Raw genomic sequence first — 18,806 nt, 5'->3', positions numbered from 1 at the left:
TTTTAAAAAAAAATGTGAGAAAGAAACAGGACTCCTAAAACCTCCACCTGAAATGATCTAGCACACTTCCAAGCACCTCTTCCTCCCCTACCCTTTTAGAGCTGGGTGGCTGTTTCTAATGTGCCTTCAAACAAATGTATCCTCAGGCAGGCTGGCTGTGGGAAACTCCGACCTGGGAGGCCCCAAGACGGGGACTCAGCCCTCTCATTTTACAGAGGAGAGGCCTCGAGGGGATAAAGTGATCGCTGCTGTTACAGGGATACAAGAGAACTGGGGCCCCGTCAGAAGAATACCACACATTTCTCTCTGAATATCTCTGATGTTGGTCACTGCGGGGCTGCTTGCCCCTGAAAATTTTCTGTATACACGCCACGTTCTAATCCTATAGCAAAAGGCTTCGGAACATCAGGTCTATAGTACCCAGGGACAGGGAAGCATGGAAGGAACAAGTTTTTGTCTCTGAAGAATTCGATTCCTTAATTTTCCATTGTCAGGGAAACAGTTGACCTGTGGTATTAAAAAAAAAAAATTCCAAGAATATAAAATTTGACATTTAAAAAAAAAACAGTCAAAACAAAAAAACTTCCCCATGTATGTTCACATGCGCTCTAACAGTTTGCTACTCAAAAGTGCAACCATTATGAGAAGCAGGTTAGAAACACAGGGTTTATGGACCCACTCAAACTGAATCAGAATCTACATTTTAACAAGATCTCCAGGTGGGTTGTATGCATATTTGAGTTTGAGAATCATCTAGTAAGTATGGAGGGGGCAGTGCTAGCTTGTAATTATTCAAAAAGTACATCTAAGTGGTCAAGGATTGGAAGGTACTTTGCAAAAATTAAAATAATTGAAATGGAGATAATCCCTCCTCCCCACACAAAGTGCCCAGCCTGCTGGAGGTCCTCAATAAATGGGAGCATTTGGAAGGTGATACTATGATGGGCCCTTTTTTTTAATGTGCTCCTTAATATTCTCATCAAATCACATTTTGGAAACCTAAAGACAACAAGGAAATTGATATGTGTGCTTCCTTTTCAACCGACATTAGAACAGGTTACATCATATTTTTCTTTTTGCCTTGGCTATTAGGAAGCATAAAGCTAAATTTAATACTCAATACAGTATTTCTGTTAGCCTAGCTTTCTGGAATATTTGTTTTCCTCTCTGACTTTTTTTTATTTTATTAAGTTTTCTATTTGTTTCTTACAAATCACTTAAAATCTTTCTGAAAATAAAGGCCCAAATTAGAATGCCAACTTGTAAACAGTCTGTTCTTGTTTGCCAGGCTCCAGAAAAAGATGAGTTTATGAAACCACCTCCTATTTTGTTTTAATATTTTTATTTATTTGACAGAGATCACAAGTAGGCAGAGAGGCAGGCAGAGAGAGAGGAAGGGAAGCAGGCTCCCTGCTGAGCAGAGAGCCCGATGTGGGGCTCGATCCCAGGACCCTGAGATCATGACCTGAGCTGAAGGCAGAGGCTTTAACCCACTGAGCCACCCAGGCGCCCCACCACCTCCTATTTTAAATATTTCTTCCTGTTCTTTGTCTACTTCTCAAGACAGAAGGAGAACTAGAGGGTCTCAGATGCCAGCTAACTCCTGCCAGAGTCCTTCCTCCTCTCCCAGCCCGCACCGCAGCCCCCACAGCCCCCTCCCCCACCAGCCATGCACCCTGCTGAGTCAATAAGGAAACCGGGAGGCCACAGCCCTTCCAAAGGCACACAGATGACCCAACAATGGTTACTCACCGAACTTCAGCTGCTTCAGACTTCCTCTGCAAGGAAAAAGAGAACATTATTTGTTTACAACCACTCCTCCTTTTCAGGATAAGTCCCTACACCCTACTCCCTCTCCAAACTAGATCAGGTGTCATTTATTCAATCTCAGGAAGGTTTCTTTTTTTCCATAATGCTTCTCAGATTGTAATTCCATATTGCATGTGGTGTCCCTTATCAGATGGCAAGTTCCAATGAGACTTCTTCCCTCACTGCTGTACCCCCATCCCATGCCTAAAGATGTCGGTGGGCACGTGGGGCCCAGGAGCTGGTACTGAGTGGGTAGATGGATGGTGTAAAAAGTTGGAGATCCTAGAAGGACAAAAGGGTGAGAGAACTAATAGTTATTAATCACCTGTATAGCGTGCAGGCGCTGTCAGTGCTTTATATGCACTATCTAACCCTTCACACAATATTTCATTTTTTTATTCAGCTATAATTCACTAACAAAATTTACTCATTTTATAAATTACCTTCCCAAGGTAATATACTTTTTTTTAAAGATTTTATTTATCTATTTGACAGACAGAGATCACAAGTAGGCAGAGAGGCAGGCAGAGAGAGAGAGAGGAGGAAGCAGGCCAGGCTCCCTGTAGAGCAGAGAGCCCGATGTGGGGCTCGATCCCAGGACCCTGGGATCATGACCTGAGCCGAAGGCAGAGGCTTAACCCACTGAGCCACCCAGGCGCCCCCAAAATTTACTCATTTTAAAATGTACAGCTTAGGGGGCGCCTGGGTGGGTTAAGCCTCTGCCTTCAGCTCACGTCATCATCTCAGGGTCCTGGGATCCAGCCCCATATGGGACTCTCTGCTCAGTGGAGAGCCTGCTTCCCGCGGGCCCCCTCCCCTTCCGCCTTCCTCTCTGCCTACCTGTGATTTCTCTACTAAATAAGTAAGTGTACAGCTTGGTGGGTTGTCAGTATAATCTCTGTGTTGTGCAACCACCACTGCTATCCTATTCTAGGACATTTCCGTTATCCCAAAAAGAAACACTGTGCCCGTTATCACTCTCAATCACTGCTTCTTCACAGCCACAGGCAACTACTAAAACCTACATTCTGTCTGCATGGATTTGCCTATTCTGAACATTTTATATCATTGGGATCATACAACACATGGGCTTTTGTGAGTGGCTCCTTTCACTTACAATGTCTTCAAGCTTCATCCACACGGTAGTCATTCTCAGTACTTCATTCATTTTAGAGCTGAATACTATTCCTCTGTATGGATATACACAGGTCATCTATCCAAGTCATCATCTGATGCACATTTGGGTCGTTACCACTTTTTGGCAACTATGCTACTATGAACGTTTGTATACAAGATGTGCAAGCATATTTTCAGTCTTCTTGCAGACATACCTAGGAATAAATTTCGAGCCACATAGTGGTAACTCTGTGCTTAACCATCTGAGGAGCTGCCCTTCTGTTTTCCACAGCAACTGCATAATTTTGCATTTTCACTAGCAGCATATGAGAGTTCCAGTTTCTCCACGTGCTCACCAACACCTGTTACTGTTCGTTTTTGTTTTTGTTTTTTTTCCAATTTATCCTAGTGGCTGTGAAATAATATTGTGGTTTTGATTTGCATTTTCCTAATGACTAATGATGATGACTATCTTTTCATGTGCTTATTGACCATTTGGATATCTGCGATGGAGAAATGTCTATTCAAAGCCTTTGCCCAGGCATGCCTGGGTAGGTCAGTGGGTTAAGTGTCTGCCTTCTGCTCAGGTCAGATCTGGGATTCCTGGGACTGAGCCCTGCATCAGATTCCTTGCTCAGTGGGAGGCTGGCTTCTCCCTCTCCCTCTGCTTGCTGCTCCCCCCTGCCTGCTTGTGATCTCTCTGTCAAATAAGTAAATAAAATCTTAAAAAAAAAAAAATAATCATTTGCCCACTTTAAAAATTGGGTTATCTATGTTTTTCTCATTTGTTAAGTTGTCGGAGTTTTTAATGTATTCTGGATACTAGAATCATGATTTGCAAATATTTTCTCCCAGTCTTTGCATTATATTTAGACTTTCTTGTTGTTGTCCTTTGAAGTGCAGAAGTTTTCAATTTTTTTTGAAATCCGGTTTATATACATTTTTGCTTTGGTTGCTTATGTATTAGGCATCCCATCTAAGAAACCTCTGCCTAATTCAAGGTCACAAAGATTTATACCTATGTTTTCTTCTAAGATTTTTATAATTCTACATCTTACATTTAGGTCTTTAATCCATTTTGAGTTAGTTTTTGTGTATGATGTGAAGTGAGTAATCCAACTTCATTCTTTTGCAAGTAGATATCTGATTGTTCCAGCACCCTTTGTTGAAAATCAGTTTGCGGGGCGCCTGGGTGGCTCAGTGGATTAAAGCCTCTGCCTTTGGCTCAGGTCATGATCCCAGGGCCCTGGGATGAGCCCTGCATTGGGCTCTCTGCTATACAGGGAGTCTGCCTCCCTTTCTCTCTCTCTCTCTGCCTACCTCTCTGCCTACTTGTGATCGCTGTCAAATAAATAAATAAAATCTTTTTTTTTTTTTAATTTAAAAGAAAAGAAAAGAAAAAATCAGTTTGCAAAAGGCACCTAGGTGCCTCAGTCAGTTGAGCGTCTGCCTTCAGCCCAGGTCCTGTCTTAGGGTCCTGGGATCGAGCCCTACCCATCCACTGGGCTCCCTGCTCAACCGAGAGCCTGCTTTTCTCTCTTCTTCTGCCCTTTCCCCTCACTTGTGCTCTCTCTTTCTCTCAAAATAAATAAAATATTTTACAAAAACTCATTTTGCCGTGGATGTTTGGCTTTACTTCTGGACTCTCAATTTTATTCCATTGATCCATATGTCCGTCCTCAAGCCATCTTGATTACTGTAGCTTTGTAGGAAGTTTCAATTCAGGACATGAATGTCCTCCAATTTTGATCTCCATGATTGTTTTGGCTGCTTCTGGGTCCCTTTTATTTCCATATGAATTTTAGAATCAGTTTATCAATCTCTGCAAAAAGCCAGCTGGGATTTTGACAGAGATTGCATTGAATCTGTAGATCAGTTTGGGGAGCATTGCCATCTTAATGTATTTTTTTTTTAAAGATTTATTTATTTATTTGACAGAGAGAGATCACAAGTAGGCAGAGAGGCAGGCAGAGAGAGAGGACGAAGCAGGCTCCCTGCTGAGCAGAGAGCCCAATGTGGGACTCGATCCCAGGACCCTGAGATCATGACCTGAGCCGAAGGCAGCGGCTTAACCCACTGAGCCACCCAGGCGCCCTGCCATCTTAATGTATTAAGTGTTCTGCGTGATGAATATAGATGTTTCCATCTATTTAGGCCTTTGATATCTTTCAACAATGTCTTTTAATTTTCATGTACAAATCTTACACTTCTCATTGAATTTATTTTTATGTATTTTATTCTTTCTGATGTTATTATAAATGAAATTGTTTTCTTAATGTCATTTTCAAATCATTCATTGCTAGTGTATATAAATGCAACAAATTTTTGTATACTGCTTATATCCCTCAACCTCGCTGATGTTATATATTAGCTTTAATAGTTTCTTAGTGTATTATTTAGGATTTTCCATATGCAAAATCATTTCATCTGCTAATACAGACAGCTGTACTTCTTCATCTCCAAACTGGATTTCTTTCCTTTCTTTTTCTGGTCTAATCACCCTGGCTATAATCTTCAGTACAATCTTCCGCAGCAGTGACAGGAGCAGACATCCTCATCTTCTTGCTGAACCTTCTCTTGTTCACGACTTTTTGAAGCAGGTATTTTTTACAAATGAGGAGAAACCTGCCACCTCATCTCCATAAAAATGAGGCTCAGATGAGGAAACTGAGACTCAGAGAAATTGAGCAATCTCTGCAAAGTCACAAGTAGATAACAATGTAGCCCAAACTTTATTTAAATTCAATTCTTATATAACGTATTATTGATTTTAGTGGTAGAGGTCAGTGATTCATCAGTCCTATAGAATACCCAGTGCTCATTACATCACGGGCCCTTTTTTTTTTTTTTTAAGATTTTATTTATTTATTCGACAGAGAGAGATCACAGGTAGGCAGAGAGGCTAGGCTGGCAGAGAGAGAGAGGGAAGCAGGCTCCCTGCCGAGCAGAGAGCCCGACTCGGGACTCGATCCCAGGACTCTGAGATCATGACCCGAGCCGAAGGCAGTGGCTTAACCCACTGAGCCACCCAGGTACCCCATCACGGGCCCTTTTTAACGTGCATCACCCTGTTACCCCATCCCCCACACCCTCCTCCAGCAACCTTCAATTTGTTTCTTATGCTTAAGAGTCCCTTATGGTTTGTCAGAGCCCAAATTATAAACCCAGATCTGACTCCAAAGCACACACTCACTCTCTGCCTCCTTAACCCCTAGGGAGTGGTTCGACAACTATGTACTTGTGCAAGGTTTCATTTCTGCTTTCATTGTTTTGTTCATGCCACACAATAATGGAGGGGGCAAAACAGGAGTTGGTGTCCCCCTTTTCCCCTGGAAGAAAGTGATCTGGCAGAACTGGGACTCAACCTCTGCTTTCCTGACCCAATTCTGTGCTTTGACAGAGGCAATCACTACGTCACTGAATAGTTAGATCTATTCAGAAAGATTATGTGAGTGTTTTCTAACAGGTAATAAACTAAAAGGATAAACTAGGTCCTCCGTGATAGTGAAGGAACTAAAATATGGAGAGAAAAAAATCTGAAAAGATTGATGGCAAGTGCATGGGATCTGAAAGAAGGACAAGGAAGGAGAAAAGAGTGAACAGACATTTTGATTTGTAAAGAAAAGTGTCAAAGGGACAAAACCATCTCTTCATAAGAAACCATTTTAGGGGCGCCTGGGTGGCTCAGTGGGTTAAGCCTCTGCCTTCAGCTCAGCTCAATGGTCTCAGGGTCCTGGGATCAAGTCTCTCATGGGGCTCTCTGCTCAGTGGAGAGCCTGCTTCCCCTCCCTCTCTGCCTACTTGTGATCTCTCTCTCTCTCTCTCTCTCTCTCTCTCTGTCAAACAAATTTTTTTTTGTAGAAACCACTTTAAAAGGAATTATGTGGAGACACCTGGGTGGCTTAGTCAACTAAGTGTCTCTTTTTTTTTTTTTTTTTTTTTTTTTTTAGATTTTATTTATTTATTTGACACAGAGACACTGTGAGAGAGGGAACACAAGCACAAGGAGTGGGAGAGTGAGAAGCAGCCTGTGGGGCTCGATCCCAGGACCCTGGCTGGGATCAGGACCTAAGCCAAAGACAGACACTTAACAACTAAGCCACCCAGATGCCCTAAGTGTCGGGGGACTTTTGATCTCAGCTTGCATCTTGATCTCAGGGTTGTGAGCTTTGGGCTCCATGCTAGGTGTGGAGCCTACTGAATGAATGAATCAATGATGTCAATAGAATTTCTTTCCAGCTGAAAGAATCCCTTCTGAAAAGGAAAGAATGCAAATAAGTAATGTAAAATATTCTAAGGCAGGTTGAGGCTGAGAGCTGAACAAAATGCCCCCAGCAGCTCCTGCTGAAACTTCCCTGAGAAACTCTCCATCACTGGAGAAAATGCTGGCTGTGCCCATTGCTTCTGTAACCCCCACCTCCAAACTGTCCTCACAGGTTTGCTGTGCAGATTAAATAAAAATGGCTCATGTGAACAAAACTCATCACTTCTGCACATGGAAAAGGCTCAGTAAATTCTAGTTCCTTTTTCCCTTCCCATTATGGGGTTTACAAGGGACCCAGACCTTAAGTGCTCCCTCAATGGAAAGATACCTCGCTCTTCTCTCCTCCTTGGCCCAGCTCATTCTAGTAATTTGCTTTTCATCTTTAACCACAAAACTTAGGTGTGTGAGTCTTCTTAAACTCCCAAACAAGGACAAGATGTTTGATTACTTCCTTGTGGAGAAGTGGGTGCTGGGCTGAGCTAGAGAAGACCAGAATTTTGGGTCTTCCTTGTCACCACCTTTTTGTGTACCTTTGGGTGGGTCTCCCTCCTGGGCTTCAAGTTCCTTAACTGGGAAGGGTCCTAGGTCATGGGGGGAGGGGGGCAAGGAAGTTTGCCTCTTTCTTCTAGTTCAGGGCAATCGGTGAAGACAACTATGGGGAAAGGAGACTGGAGAGGTCCCTGTGGAGCCACAGGCCCCTCACAGCAGCCGCCTGCTGGAAGTAGGCATTTTGGGATTGACAAGGGTGTGAGATAGGACTTCCCCTATGACTAGTAGATACAATTTATGCCCCTAAAAAGCCCCTTAATACAGGAGAAGTGCCTAATGAGATACAGGAGCAGAAAGTACCCTAGGAGGAAGAAAGGTCAATGGGAAACAGAAAAGGCTGAAGGGTCTGCCTGGCTTTGGGTCAGCTACAACTGACTCTTACGACTCAGGGATAGGACTTGGGCAAGATGGAAATTGAAACAGGATTGCATGCAGAGAACCCCAAGGCTCTCTCCCCAGCTCAAGGGAGCACCCACCAACTGCACTCTAAGAGCTGTCACTTCTGCCCCCTAACCTACCTTTTTCCTTCTGCCCCAACAACTCAGCCCCTCTGCTCACCTGTTGTTCCTCTCTCTACCAAACTCCCAGTGAACTTCCAGACCCAGCCTCAGTGCCACCTTCTACTGGAGGCCATCCCTAGGTCCCAGGCTAGATCAGAGTTCTCCCCCTTGTAGACCCTGATGGGAGTGGGGGTGTGCGGGAGGCAGGAGGACACCCTTCTATCACAGACAGCCTCTCTCATCACCTGCTGGCTTGTAAACCCCCACTGGCCCTTGGCTTCTGGAATAAGGGCTGTGTCTGATTGGTCTTGATGTCCCCAACCCCAGGCTAGGGACAATCCTCTGGCGACTGGCTGAGAGGAAGCCCCAACTCCCGGGGGATGGTGAATTACCTTTTCCATCTGCCTTGTAGTCATCAGGGAGGAGCTTGTCCTGCCGGTAGCCCAGCACAAAGGCCAGGAAGGAGAGGATGAGGGCATCTCCAATGCTGAGGATGGCCAGCATGAAGGCCCAGCGGATGGTGCACTGGCCCAGTGTGTACTTGCCTGTCTGCTCCCCACACATGCGCCGCACCTCACTTGAGTCCCAACCGTCGGGGTAGACCAGGCAGCCAATCATCAGGCCTGTGGCTGAGGGGGCAGAAGGGCGGGCAGACAGCATCAGGCTGGGCGTGCTCAGCCTGCCACCTCCCACCTTGCACTGCTGCTATCTTGTCACCTCCCTTCTTTTCATGTTAACAGCCTTGAGAGGTATGGGGCAGTACCTACCATCATTCTTGTAGAACCCAGGGGAGAAAATTGAGGATCCAAGAGCTAAATTGACTTCCCTTTGTTCAGGAGTAGAGGCAGAAATCGGAGCTCCCCAGCCCAGGGAAGATTCTGCCATGGCACCAGGTGGTCCTACCAGGCCCGCAGCCATGCCCCTCACTTTGGACTTGATGAGGCACTAGCGACCCTGGCTTCAAACCCCCGCAAAATCCGGTCTCAGCCCAGAGAACTCATCACTTCTAAGATGCACAATTGTTCATACTCCAGTATCTCTGAAATACGTATAATAAGAAAGCTTCCTGGGCACCTGCGTGGCTCAGTTGGTTAAGCATCCAACTCTTGATATCAACTCAGGTCTTAATCTCTGGGTCATGAGTTCAAGCCCTGCATTGGGCTACTTAAAAAAAAAAAAAAAAAAAAAGAACAAGTATTTGCACATAGAATAACAGCATGTCCTACAACTTGGAATCTTAGATTTAATGAATACACAAAGTCTTCCAGACCCATCTTTGGCTGCTTCCCTTGTGAACCTTTCATTCAAGCAAATAGGTCTCTTCATCCTGACCCAGTACAAGTCAGTGCAGCTGCTCACACTTCCCTGAATTTACGAATCCCTAATATTTATTTAAAATACTAATTTCCAAAAAATGGAAATTTTTTGGAAAAAAATTTCCCTACATGTGGTCATGTAGGGAAAACACTCATGGCAGCATCTGGTTCATGGTAGGCAACCAGTCCCTGTCCATCGTTGCTATTGTTATTGGCACTGAGGCCAAGTGAATGAAAGCAACTTCAGTGGATGTGGATGTCATTAGAGGTGTTCAGAGGTATTTCACGTACATAGTACGGTTGTACTTCCTTGCTCTCCTCTTTTCAAATTAGGTAAGGCCTCAAGACTTCCCTTAGACAACAAAATGTGTGTATTTCCAGACCAGAGCATTTAACCACTAGAGAGAGAGCTTCCAGAGCATCCTTTCGCTCTCCAATGACACCAGCCAGATGATAGCAGATGCTCCAATGGCCAGGGTTCCAGGAGAGAACAGTGAGAGCAGAGCCCCCAGCTGGTCCTCAGTGGGCACACGCTGCAAACAAAAACTGAAGCTTTGTTTTAAGCCATTAAGATTTGGGAGTAATTTGTCACCTCATCCATCTTGACTGATAAAGTGGCTTTTGTGTTTTTTCACATTTACTGAGCACCTGCTATGTGTCAAGCGCTGGAGAAGGTGTTTTATGTGTATTAGACAGCCCATCCTTGTGATAGGAGGTCTGGTGCTACGTTCTACAAGGGAGGTTACCAAGACTCAGAGAGACAAGCAACTTGCCCTACCTGGATTTCCAGGAGCTGGAACCACACACAGCTTACACCTGGCATCCAGAAGCTGGATTAACATTGTTAAACTACAGCCTCACACTGCCCCAGTCATCGGTCCTCTTTCCTTTCTCCTGCTCCCCTCCCTGGTCTCGGGCTTCTTGGCAAGGGTTTAGTTCCATCTGCTGTCTGCTTCTTCACCGCCCCGCTTCGGCTCATCTTTCATTCCCCTCCATTAAAGAATGGAACTTGACACCACCTTTACCCTCCCCCAACATAAATGTTTCACAGGATGGCATCCAGCCACCTCTGCTATCAGTGTCTCTAGATTCATGACCTGGAGTCTAATTCAAATGGCCTGCTGATGCCTCCCCGACCCAGGCCTTCCCAAGCACACTGCCTGTTCAGCAAATGGCACTTGCTGCAGGATGTTGTGGGAGGGGGCAGCATGGAGAATGAGAGAAATGGTTGTGTTTCCAGCCTTCCATGGCTCTGATACGGTGGACCAGCCAGGGTAACCATGGTAACCATGCCAGGGTCCATTCTACTCTTCTTTGTCACAGAACTGCTAAATCTTCATTCTCCCGCCTTCTCCCCACTGCCCACCGAGATTTACCTTAGCCTGCCCCAGCCTCTCCCTTAATCGATAGAGATCAGAGGAGAGGGAGAAGGTAGATGGATTGGGGAAGCAGCTCCGGAGCCAGGTGACTACCCTGAGTACAAGATTTTGAATCAAAAGGTTCCGTCCATCACTACCTGTGCTAAAAGATAAGTTACCCACTAAGAGCTTATCTATAAAATAAGAGGAATATCTCCCTCACTAAGGTAGGGATGGAGTTCCTCCAGATGATATATATGAAAGTGCTTGGTCAGCCATTATATCTATGTAAATGTGCGGCTCAATAAAAATGTCTTTGGAATACATCAAGTTTCTTGGAACCCACTGCCTTCATTCCCCTAGGTCCTTAGTCACCAGTTGGTTTGCTATAGACTTGGTCAACCCTTTTCCTTATTTCCAGATTCCTCACTGTAGTTGGCAGGGATACCTCCACCTCTCTGGGGTCCCCCTCCAACTCTGACAGAGCGTTTGAGTCTATGTGTCTGGTTGTCTGGGATTCTGATCCCTGCTTCATTCCCCCTGTTATGGATAATACTGCTTCTCATTCTAACCAATGATGTCAAGATGGTTTTCTCTCTAGTCTGCAGTCGTAGCACTGCTCCTAGACATGTCCCAGTATGGGCAGCCTGTGCCTGGTCCTTGTGATAGGACAGGATCAAGGCCTGCAGGACAAGGCTTAGAGAACAGGACCAGCAGGCTCAAGGGCTGAGAGGCCTGCCTGGGCCAGGAGCAAGAACAAGGGGCAGGGAAGGCCTTGTTTCTGGGCACCATCTGCTGTCTGCCTCTTCACCGCCCCACACAGTTTTAAAGACCCTAGCCACTTGGGGCACCTGGGTGGCTCAGTTGGTTAAACGTCTGCTTTTGGCTCAGGTCATGATCCCAGGGTCCTGGGATTGAGCCCCGAATCAGTGGCCCTGCTCGGTGGGGAGTCTGCTTCTCCCTCTGCCTCTCCCACTCTCTCTCTCTCTCTGTCAGATAAAAAAAAATCTAAAAAAAAAAAAAAGGGGGGCGCCTGGGTGGCTCAGTGGGTTGAGCCGCTGCCTTCGGCTCAGGTCATGACCTCAGGGTCCTGGGATCGAATCCCGCATCGGGCTCTCTGCTCAGCAGGGATCCTGCTTCCCTCTCTCTCTCTCTCTGCCTGCCTCTCCGTCTACTTGTGATTTCTCTCTGTCAAAAAAAAAAAAAAAAAAAACTCTAGCCACCACCCTACTCCCTCATCACAAAATACCACTCCCATTTATTGCCTCAAGTATGGAAACCTATAACTAGGGAACAAAGACTTTCACTCCACCATGAAAGGGAACTTAAATGCAAGTTTCTATGGGAAAGGTCACAGCATAACACTCCAAATCAATAACTACCTTAGAATCTCCCTGAGAGCAATCTGGGGTGGGAGGGAAGGAGTGAGGACAGGGATCTGTGGGTCCTTAAAGGAGAAAGAGCAAATATCCAGAACTGGGAGATGGAAACATCTAGGATGTGCTTGACCATTTTGCCCTGGGTTGGATCCTATTCCCACATGGCCGACAATGGAAGTTTCCTTCTTTTTCCTTCCCAGACCAAACAACCTCTGATGTGGTGGCCTGGGAGTCGGGACACCTTCTATCAACTAGTTGTGTGCTCCTGGGCAAGTCACTTCCCCTCTCTGGACCTCAGTTCCCATCTACAAGATGAGGGGGTTGAACAATTTGATCTCAACAATTCTTTCGGTCTCAGCCATTCTAAAATTCTCTACTCCTCAGAAGCTTCTGCAGAGCACTGAGTATATGGCTGGGCTAAAGGAGAACAGCTTAGGGGCGCCTGGCTGGCTCAGTGGGTAGAATGTATAACTCTTGATCTTGGGGTTGTGAGTTCAAGCCCCCTTTGGAAGTAAAGATTACATTAAAAAAATTAAATCTTTGAAAAAAAATAAAATAAATGTAAAGAAGAGCACCTGGAAAAGAGACCCAGAGCATCCGCAGAGGGTGGAAGCTTCAGCTTCCTGGGGGGCCTGGGTTGGGCCCCTGCTAGTCCTCCCATTAATCCTGCTCACCTGCTGCCAGCTGCATCCATGCGCAGATCTTGTAGACAGTGGCTGTGTTGCAGACAAAGAAGAGGCTAAAGCAGATGATAGAGCCAATGATGAGGAACATCGCCAATGCCACAAAAAACATGGCAGTCTTGAAGGCTCTAGAGGGAATGGAGGAGAAGTCCAGCGGGCCACCCTTACAGATGAGTTCAGAGGACAGCACGTTGCCCACACAGTAGGAGAAAAGGCCAAAGTAGCCTGCCTGGGGTGTGTTAACACTGTCACCGATCCAGTAGGGCTGGATGAAGAGGGCCATGACCAGTACAGAGAAGCAGATGGTGAGTGTCCCCCACATCACACCCACAGCCCTGGCGTTGCGCACATAGTTGGTATGGTAGATCTTGGCTGCCTCCTGGGCAGGCAGCAACTTCACCATGGTGAGGAGGTAGGCCCTAGGCTGGGATCCTGTGGACTGGAAGCCAGTGACTTAGTAGACAGAGGCCTAGGAGTGGGTCACTCCTTAGCCGGGCTGGGGAAGGAGGCTGAGGTAAGGATACAAGGTGAGGGTTCCTCCAAGAAGAAGAAAGAGGATTAATAAGACCGGGAAGAGAACCTTGGTTTCTTCAGCGTAAGCTTGTCCAGATGCCTTTGTCCTCTCTAGCCAGGCTGTCTCCGGTCTTCTTCCTCTCCAGCCTGCCCGGGTCTTGGGCCTACTGGCGCCGCCCTGTCCCTCCCCCCATTTCCAGCTCCCGGCTCCAGAGAGCTCCGCCTCTTCTCGCGGCTCGGTCCCTCCTTCCTCCCGCCTTCGAAAGTGCTGCTTCAGCACCGCGGCCAGCGCCTCGGGAATCCGGTCAGAGGAGGCTTTGGAAACCGAGACCTGGCCGGGGGAGGGGCGGGGAGCGCCCGGCCCGCCCATCGCGCACTCCAGCCACAGGAAACTTAGATTTTTCTAAACCCTCCTGAGCGCTGGGGCCGGGGTGTGGGTGGGAGAGCTTCCAAAAACTGGGAGGCTGGGCCTGCGACTGTCACTGTCACAGTCCTCCCGCTCAATTCCTGCCGCAAAACCAAAACCTCGTCCTGAGCACTATCTGTTCCCCCAACCCCACCCCCACCACCACCCCAGTCCCATCCAAACCCGCCCTGGCTCCCTAGTCTCCTTCTCAGAACTCCCAACCCCCTGGAGTGCAAAACCTTTTCTGATTGTGTCTTCTGGTCACTGGTTTCTGGTCTCTGTGGCTTCTCTCAAACAACAATTACTAAGAGCGTACTATGTCCTAAGCCCTATGTTGGAGGATATCTTCCCTAAGCAAAACCACAGAGATAAAAATGACAGAGCCCTTGCGCTCAAAGATGGTGAGATACTTACATACATGTATATGCATATGTATATTTGCAATGCAGACTGATAGTGTCATAACAACTACGAAGTACCCCAAAGGAAGCCTCCCAAACCTTACACATGGTTTGTTCAATACAGTACCTTTTTCCTTTATGTTTTTTTCCTGTTTATGTTTTTGTTGCATATTTGTGGTTTTTTTTAAAGATTTTATTTATTTATTGACAGATTACAAGTAGGTGGAGAGAAAGAGAGGGAAGCAGGCTCCCCGCTGAGCAGAGAGCCCGGTACAGGGCTCCATCCCAGGACCCTGAGATTATGACCTGAGCCAAAGGCAGAAGCTTAACCCACTGAGCCACCCAGGGGCTCCTGCATATTTCTTTACCCCTCTTTTTCAAAATATATATTTCTCCTGACTGCATAGGTAAACATGTTTGATGTAGAGAGACAGGAAGGTTACATAGAAGAATATAAATCATGCATAACCCCAAGAACTAGGGAGAGCCATGATCATCTTAAAAACACAGTCTTTGGCTTTAGACAGATCTGTATTGAGTTAGCCACTTAACAACCTATGTGACCATCTGTGTATTTAACCTTCCTAAGCCTCAGTTTCTTCATCTGTAAAGTGGGAGGATAATAGTATCTATCATAGGTGCTTGGATGGCTCACTTGGTGGTTGAGTGTCTGACTCTTGGTTTCAGTTCAGGTCATGATCTCAGCGTCCTGAGATGGGGAAAGGGTGCTCCAGGGAGCTCCACACTCAGTGGGAGTCTTCTTGTCCCTCTCCTTCTTCTCCTCCCCTTCCCTCAAATAAATAAACAAAATCTTTTAAAAAATAGTATTGGGGGGCGCCTGGGTGGCTCAGTGGGTTAAAGCCTCTGCCTTTGGCTCAGGTCATGATCCCAGGGTCCTGGGATCGAGCCCCTGGGATGCTTCCTCCTCTCTCTCTCTCTGCCTGCCTCTCTGCCTACTTGTGATCTCTGTCAAATAAATAAATAAAATCTTAAAAAAAATATATTATCAGGGCTCCTGGGTGGTTCAGTTGGTTAAGTGACTGCCTTCGGCTCAGGTCATGATCCTGGAGTCCCAGGATCAAGTCCACATGAGGCTCCCTGCTAAGCAGGAAGTCTGCTTCTCCCTCCGACCTTCTCCCCCTTCTCATGCTCTCTCTCTCTCATTCTCTCTCTCAAATAAATAAATAAAATATTTTTTAAAAATAGTGTCTATCATATAAAGGTTAGGTAAAATAACATACGTAAACTGTTTTGCTCAGGGACTCACATATAAAAGTACTCAAAATGTTTGTCACTATTACTACTTCTGTTAACATTTTGGTGCCTTTCCCTCCTTCTGCAAATACTGCTTTACACAGTTGGACAATTTAGTACCTAATTTTTTCACTTAGCTGTACACCATTAATATTTCCTCATATTACTATTTTTTCAAGAACATGATTTTAATACTTGTATATTGATACAGAGTATGTAATCATTTAATCATTTGTCTAATTATTTCCCCTTTCTAGAGTATTTTGTCAGTTTCTGATTTTTCACTACTAAAAAATTAAAAAAAAAAAACAAACAGGGGCGTCTGAGTGGCTCAGTCATTGAATGTCTGACTTCTGCTCAGGTCATGATCCCAGGGTCCTGGGATTGAGATCCACATCTGGCTCCCTGCTCAGTGTGAAGCCTGCTTCTCCCTCTCCCACTCCCCCTATTTGTGTTCCCCCTCTCACTGTGCTTCTTTGTAAAATAAATAAATAAAATCTTTTAAAAAAATTTTTTAAGTAAAAACCAAAAAAGGAAAAAAGGAAAAAAAAGTAAAGAAATAAAAAAAAAACAAAAAAATCAGCAGTTTCAAGTGCTGGTGAGGATGTGGAATGCAATTGGAATATTTTTACTTTGCTGGTAGGAATTTTTTTTTATTTTTATTTTTTTTAAGGAATACATACTACTTCAGCCCCTTTGGAAAACAGTATGACATATTTGAGACATTGAAACAAACATTTGCCATGAGACTCAGCCATCTCACTCCTGAGTTTTGCCCCAGAGGACTGAGAACTTGCACACACACCAAAATTTATACATGAATATGTATAACAGCTTTATCTTCTCTCTCTTTGTAAAGACTTATTTTATTTACTTTAGAGAGTGTACATGGGTAGGGGAGGGGCAGAGAGAGAGGGAGAATCGCAAGCAGAGTCCTTGCTGAGCGTGGAACCCCACTAGAGACTTGAACCCATGACCCTGAGATCATGACCTGACCCAAAATCAAGAGTTCAGCCCTCAATTGGCTGAGCCACATCATATGCCCCCTTTTTGGTTTGGGGGTTTTGTTTTGGTTTGGTTTTGGTTTTGGTTTAAGTAGGCTCTTCACCCAGGAGCGCAACACAGAGCTTGAACTCCTGAGATCAGATCAGAATTCCTCAGGTCAGACCCTGAGATCAAGACCTGAGCCGAGATCAAAAGTCAGACACTTAACCCACTGAGTCACCGAAGCACCCCTACGTATAACTGCTTTATTAATAATTGCCAAAACTTTTCAGAAATAACCCAACTGTTCTTCAGCCAGGGAGTGGATAGGTGCACTGTGGTTCCATCCACACAACAGACCACTAGCCAGCAATATAAACGAACTCCCTAAGCCTGACACAACATGCATGAATCTCAAATGCATTATGCTAAGAAGCCGCAAAAAAAAAAAAAAAGAAAGAAAGAAAAGAAAAAAGAAAAAATTTAAGTACATACTGTCTGATTTCATCTCTATTTTATTATGGAAAAGCCAAAACTATAGAGAATAAAACATATTTGTGGTTGCCAGCACGGCTCTGGTGGTGGGGTTGATTACAAAGGGGCCATCTGAGGAAATTGTTTAGGATGATGCAAGTGTTCTCTATCTTGGTTGTGGTGGTGGTGGTGACACGATATATGCGTTTGTCATAGAACTTTACACTGTAAAGCGCGAATTTTTCTGTGTATACTTTAATATTTCAAAAGAGATTACTGATTTTGGTTGGATATCCTGACAATCTAGACCAGAGAGTGTGGTAATACACAGAGGGAGCAGAAGGAATGCATGTAGAGCTCAGGAAATGCCAGGGCTGCCTCCCGTTACTGTCACATGCAGTTGTGAAAATTAAGGGCAGTCAGGAATAAGTTAGTAAAGACTTTAGTAACCCAGCACAGGGGCATACCCATCAAGACCCAGATATCTCTGGAATAGAAGTCTGGGCCACGACACAGCCCAAAGAACTCTAATCAGCAGAGATCCTGACCAAGAGCAAAAGGAACACTGGATCGGGAGCTCCTGACTGGCTCAGTAAGTTCGAGCCCCACCTGGGGTGTAGAGATTACTTAAAAATAAAATCTTAACACAAAAATACAGATTTGAAGGGGATACATGGACCCCGATGTTTATAGCAGCATCACCAACAGTAGCCAAACTATGGAGAGATCCCAAATGTCCATTGACTGATGAAATGGATAAAGAAAATGTGGGAGATAGAGATAGATAGATAGATAGATAGATATCTATATATAGTGATAGAGTGCAAAGATGGGCTCATTTGTTAGAATGGCTGCTGGAGGCCTGTCTTTGTATGTGTGTCCTGGGGGATCTTGGAGAATATAGAGCAGGGGGCACCCAAAAGATGTTGGCTGCATTTCTAGGCCTACAGCTACTGTGCCCCAACCCCACTCACCAAGAGGCATGACATTACCCCAACCCTCACTATCCGTATGCTAGGACTTGGCCAGGGGGAAATCTGCTTTTTAAAAAACACTGAGGTGCAGTACTGCACTACATACAGTAAAATACTCAAATCTTAAGTGAATCACTAGATATTTACGTATGTGTTACCAACACCCCAAATCAAGATTTAGAACAGTTTTAACACTCCGGAAGGTTTCCTCCTTCCCCCTTCCAATCAACTGCCCTCCCAGGGCTAGACCTGCAGATTCTCATCACCATAGGTTAGTTTTGCCTTTTCTTTTAAGATTTTATTTATTTGACAGCACAAGCAGGAAGAGAAGCAGAGGGAGAGGGAGAAGCAGACTTCCTATTGAGCAGGGAGTCAGATGCGGGACTCCATCCCAGGACCCTGGAATCATGACCTAAGCCGAAGGCAGACACTTAACTGACTGGGCCACTCAGGAGCCCAGTTTTGCCTTCTCTTGAACCGCATGTAAATGTAATACACTGTGTGTTTTCGTCTATGGTTTTCCTCACTCAACATTGTGTCTCTGAGGTTAATCAATGTGATTGCATGTGGTGTTCCTTTTGGAAGGGAACAAACCCAAAGCACAACACTCTTTAGACTGGGGAAGGGGTGGTTAAACCTTGCAAGGTTTTGGTACAAAAATAATCTAATTGGGGCACCTGGGTGACTTAGTTGATTAAGTGTCTGACCCTTGATCTCAGCTCAGGTCTTGATCTCAGGTTTATGAGTTTGGGACCTGCGTGGGGCTCCATGCTGGGTGTGGAGCCTACTTTAAAAAAATCTAATTAAGGGGCACCTGTGTGGCTCA

At 45.3% G+C, this 18,806-nt stretch overlaps 1 protein-coding gene across 1 annotated transcript; it reads right to left on the bottom strand.

The window, feature by feature from the left end:
* LHFPL5 (LHFPL tetraspan subfamily member 5) lies at positions 1-13,670 on the bottom strand. Its single transcript, XM_059399014.1, has 4 exons — positions 12,966-13,670; positions 8,631-8,867; positions 1,753-1,778; positions 1-507 (listed from the first exon to the last, which is right to left on the bottom strand). Exons 1-3 carry the CDS (start codon positions 13,375-13,377, stop codon positions 1,768-1,770), a joined length of 660 nt encoding a protein of 219 aa, XP_059254997.1. The 5' UTR covers positions 13,378-13,670; the 3' UTR covers positions 1-507; positions 1,753-1,767.
* Between the last annotated feature and the right edge of the window lie 5,136 nt (positions 13,671-18,806).

This window comes from Mustela nigripes, chromosome 5 (assembly GCF_022355385.1).
Source record: "Mustela nigripes isolate SB6536 chromosome 5, MUSNIG.SB6536, whole genome shotgun sequence".
Taxonomy (NCBI): Eukaryota; Metazoa; Chordata; class Mammalia; order Carnivora; family Mustelidae; genus Mustela; species Mustela nigripes.
The sequence above is the reverse complement of the archived record's forward strand: the minus strand, read 5'-3'. Positions and strand labels throughout refer to the sequence as shown.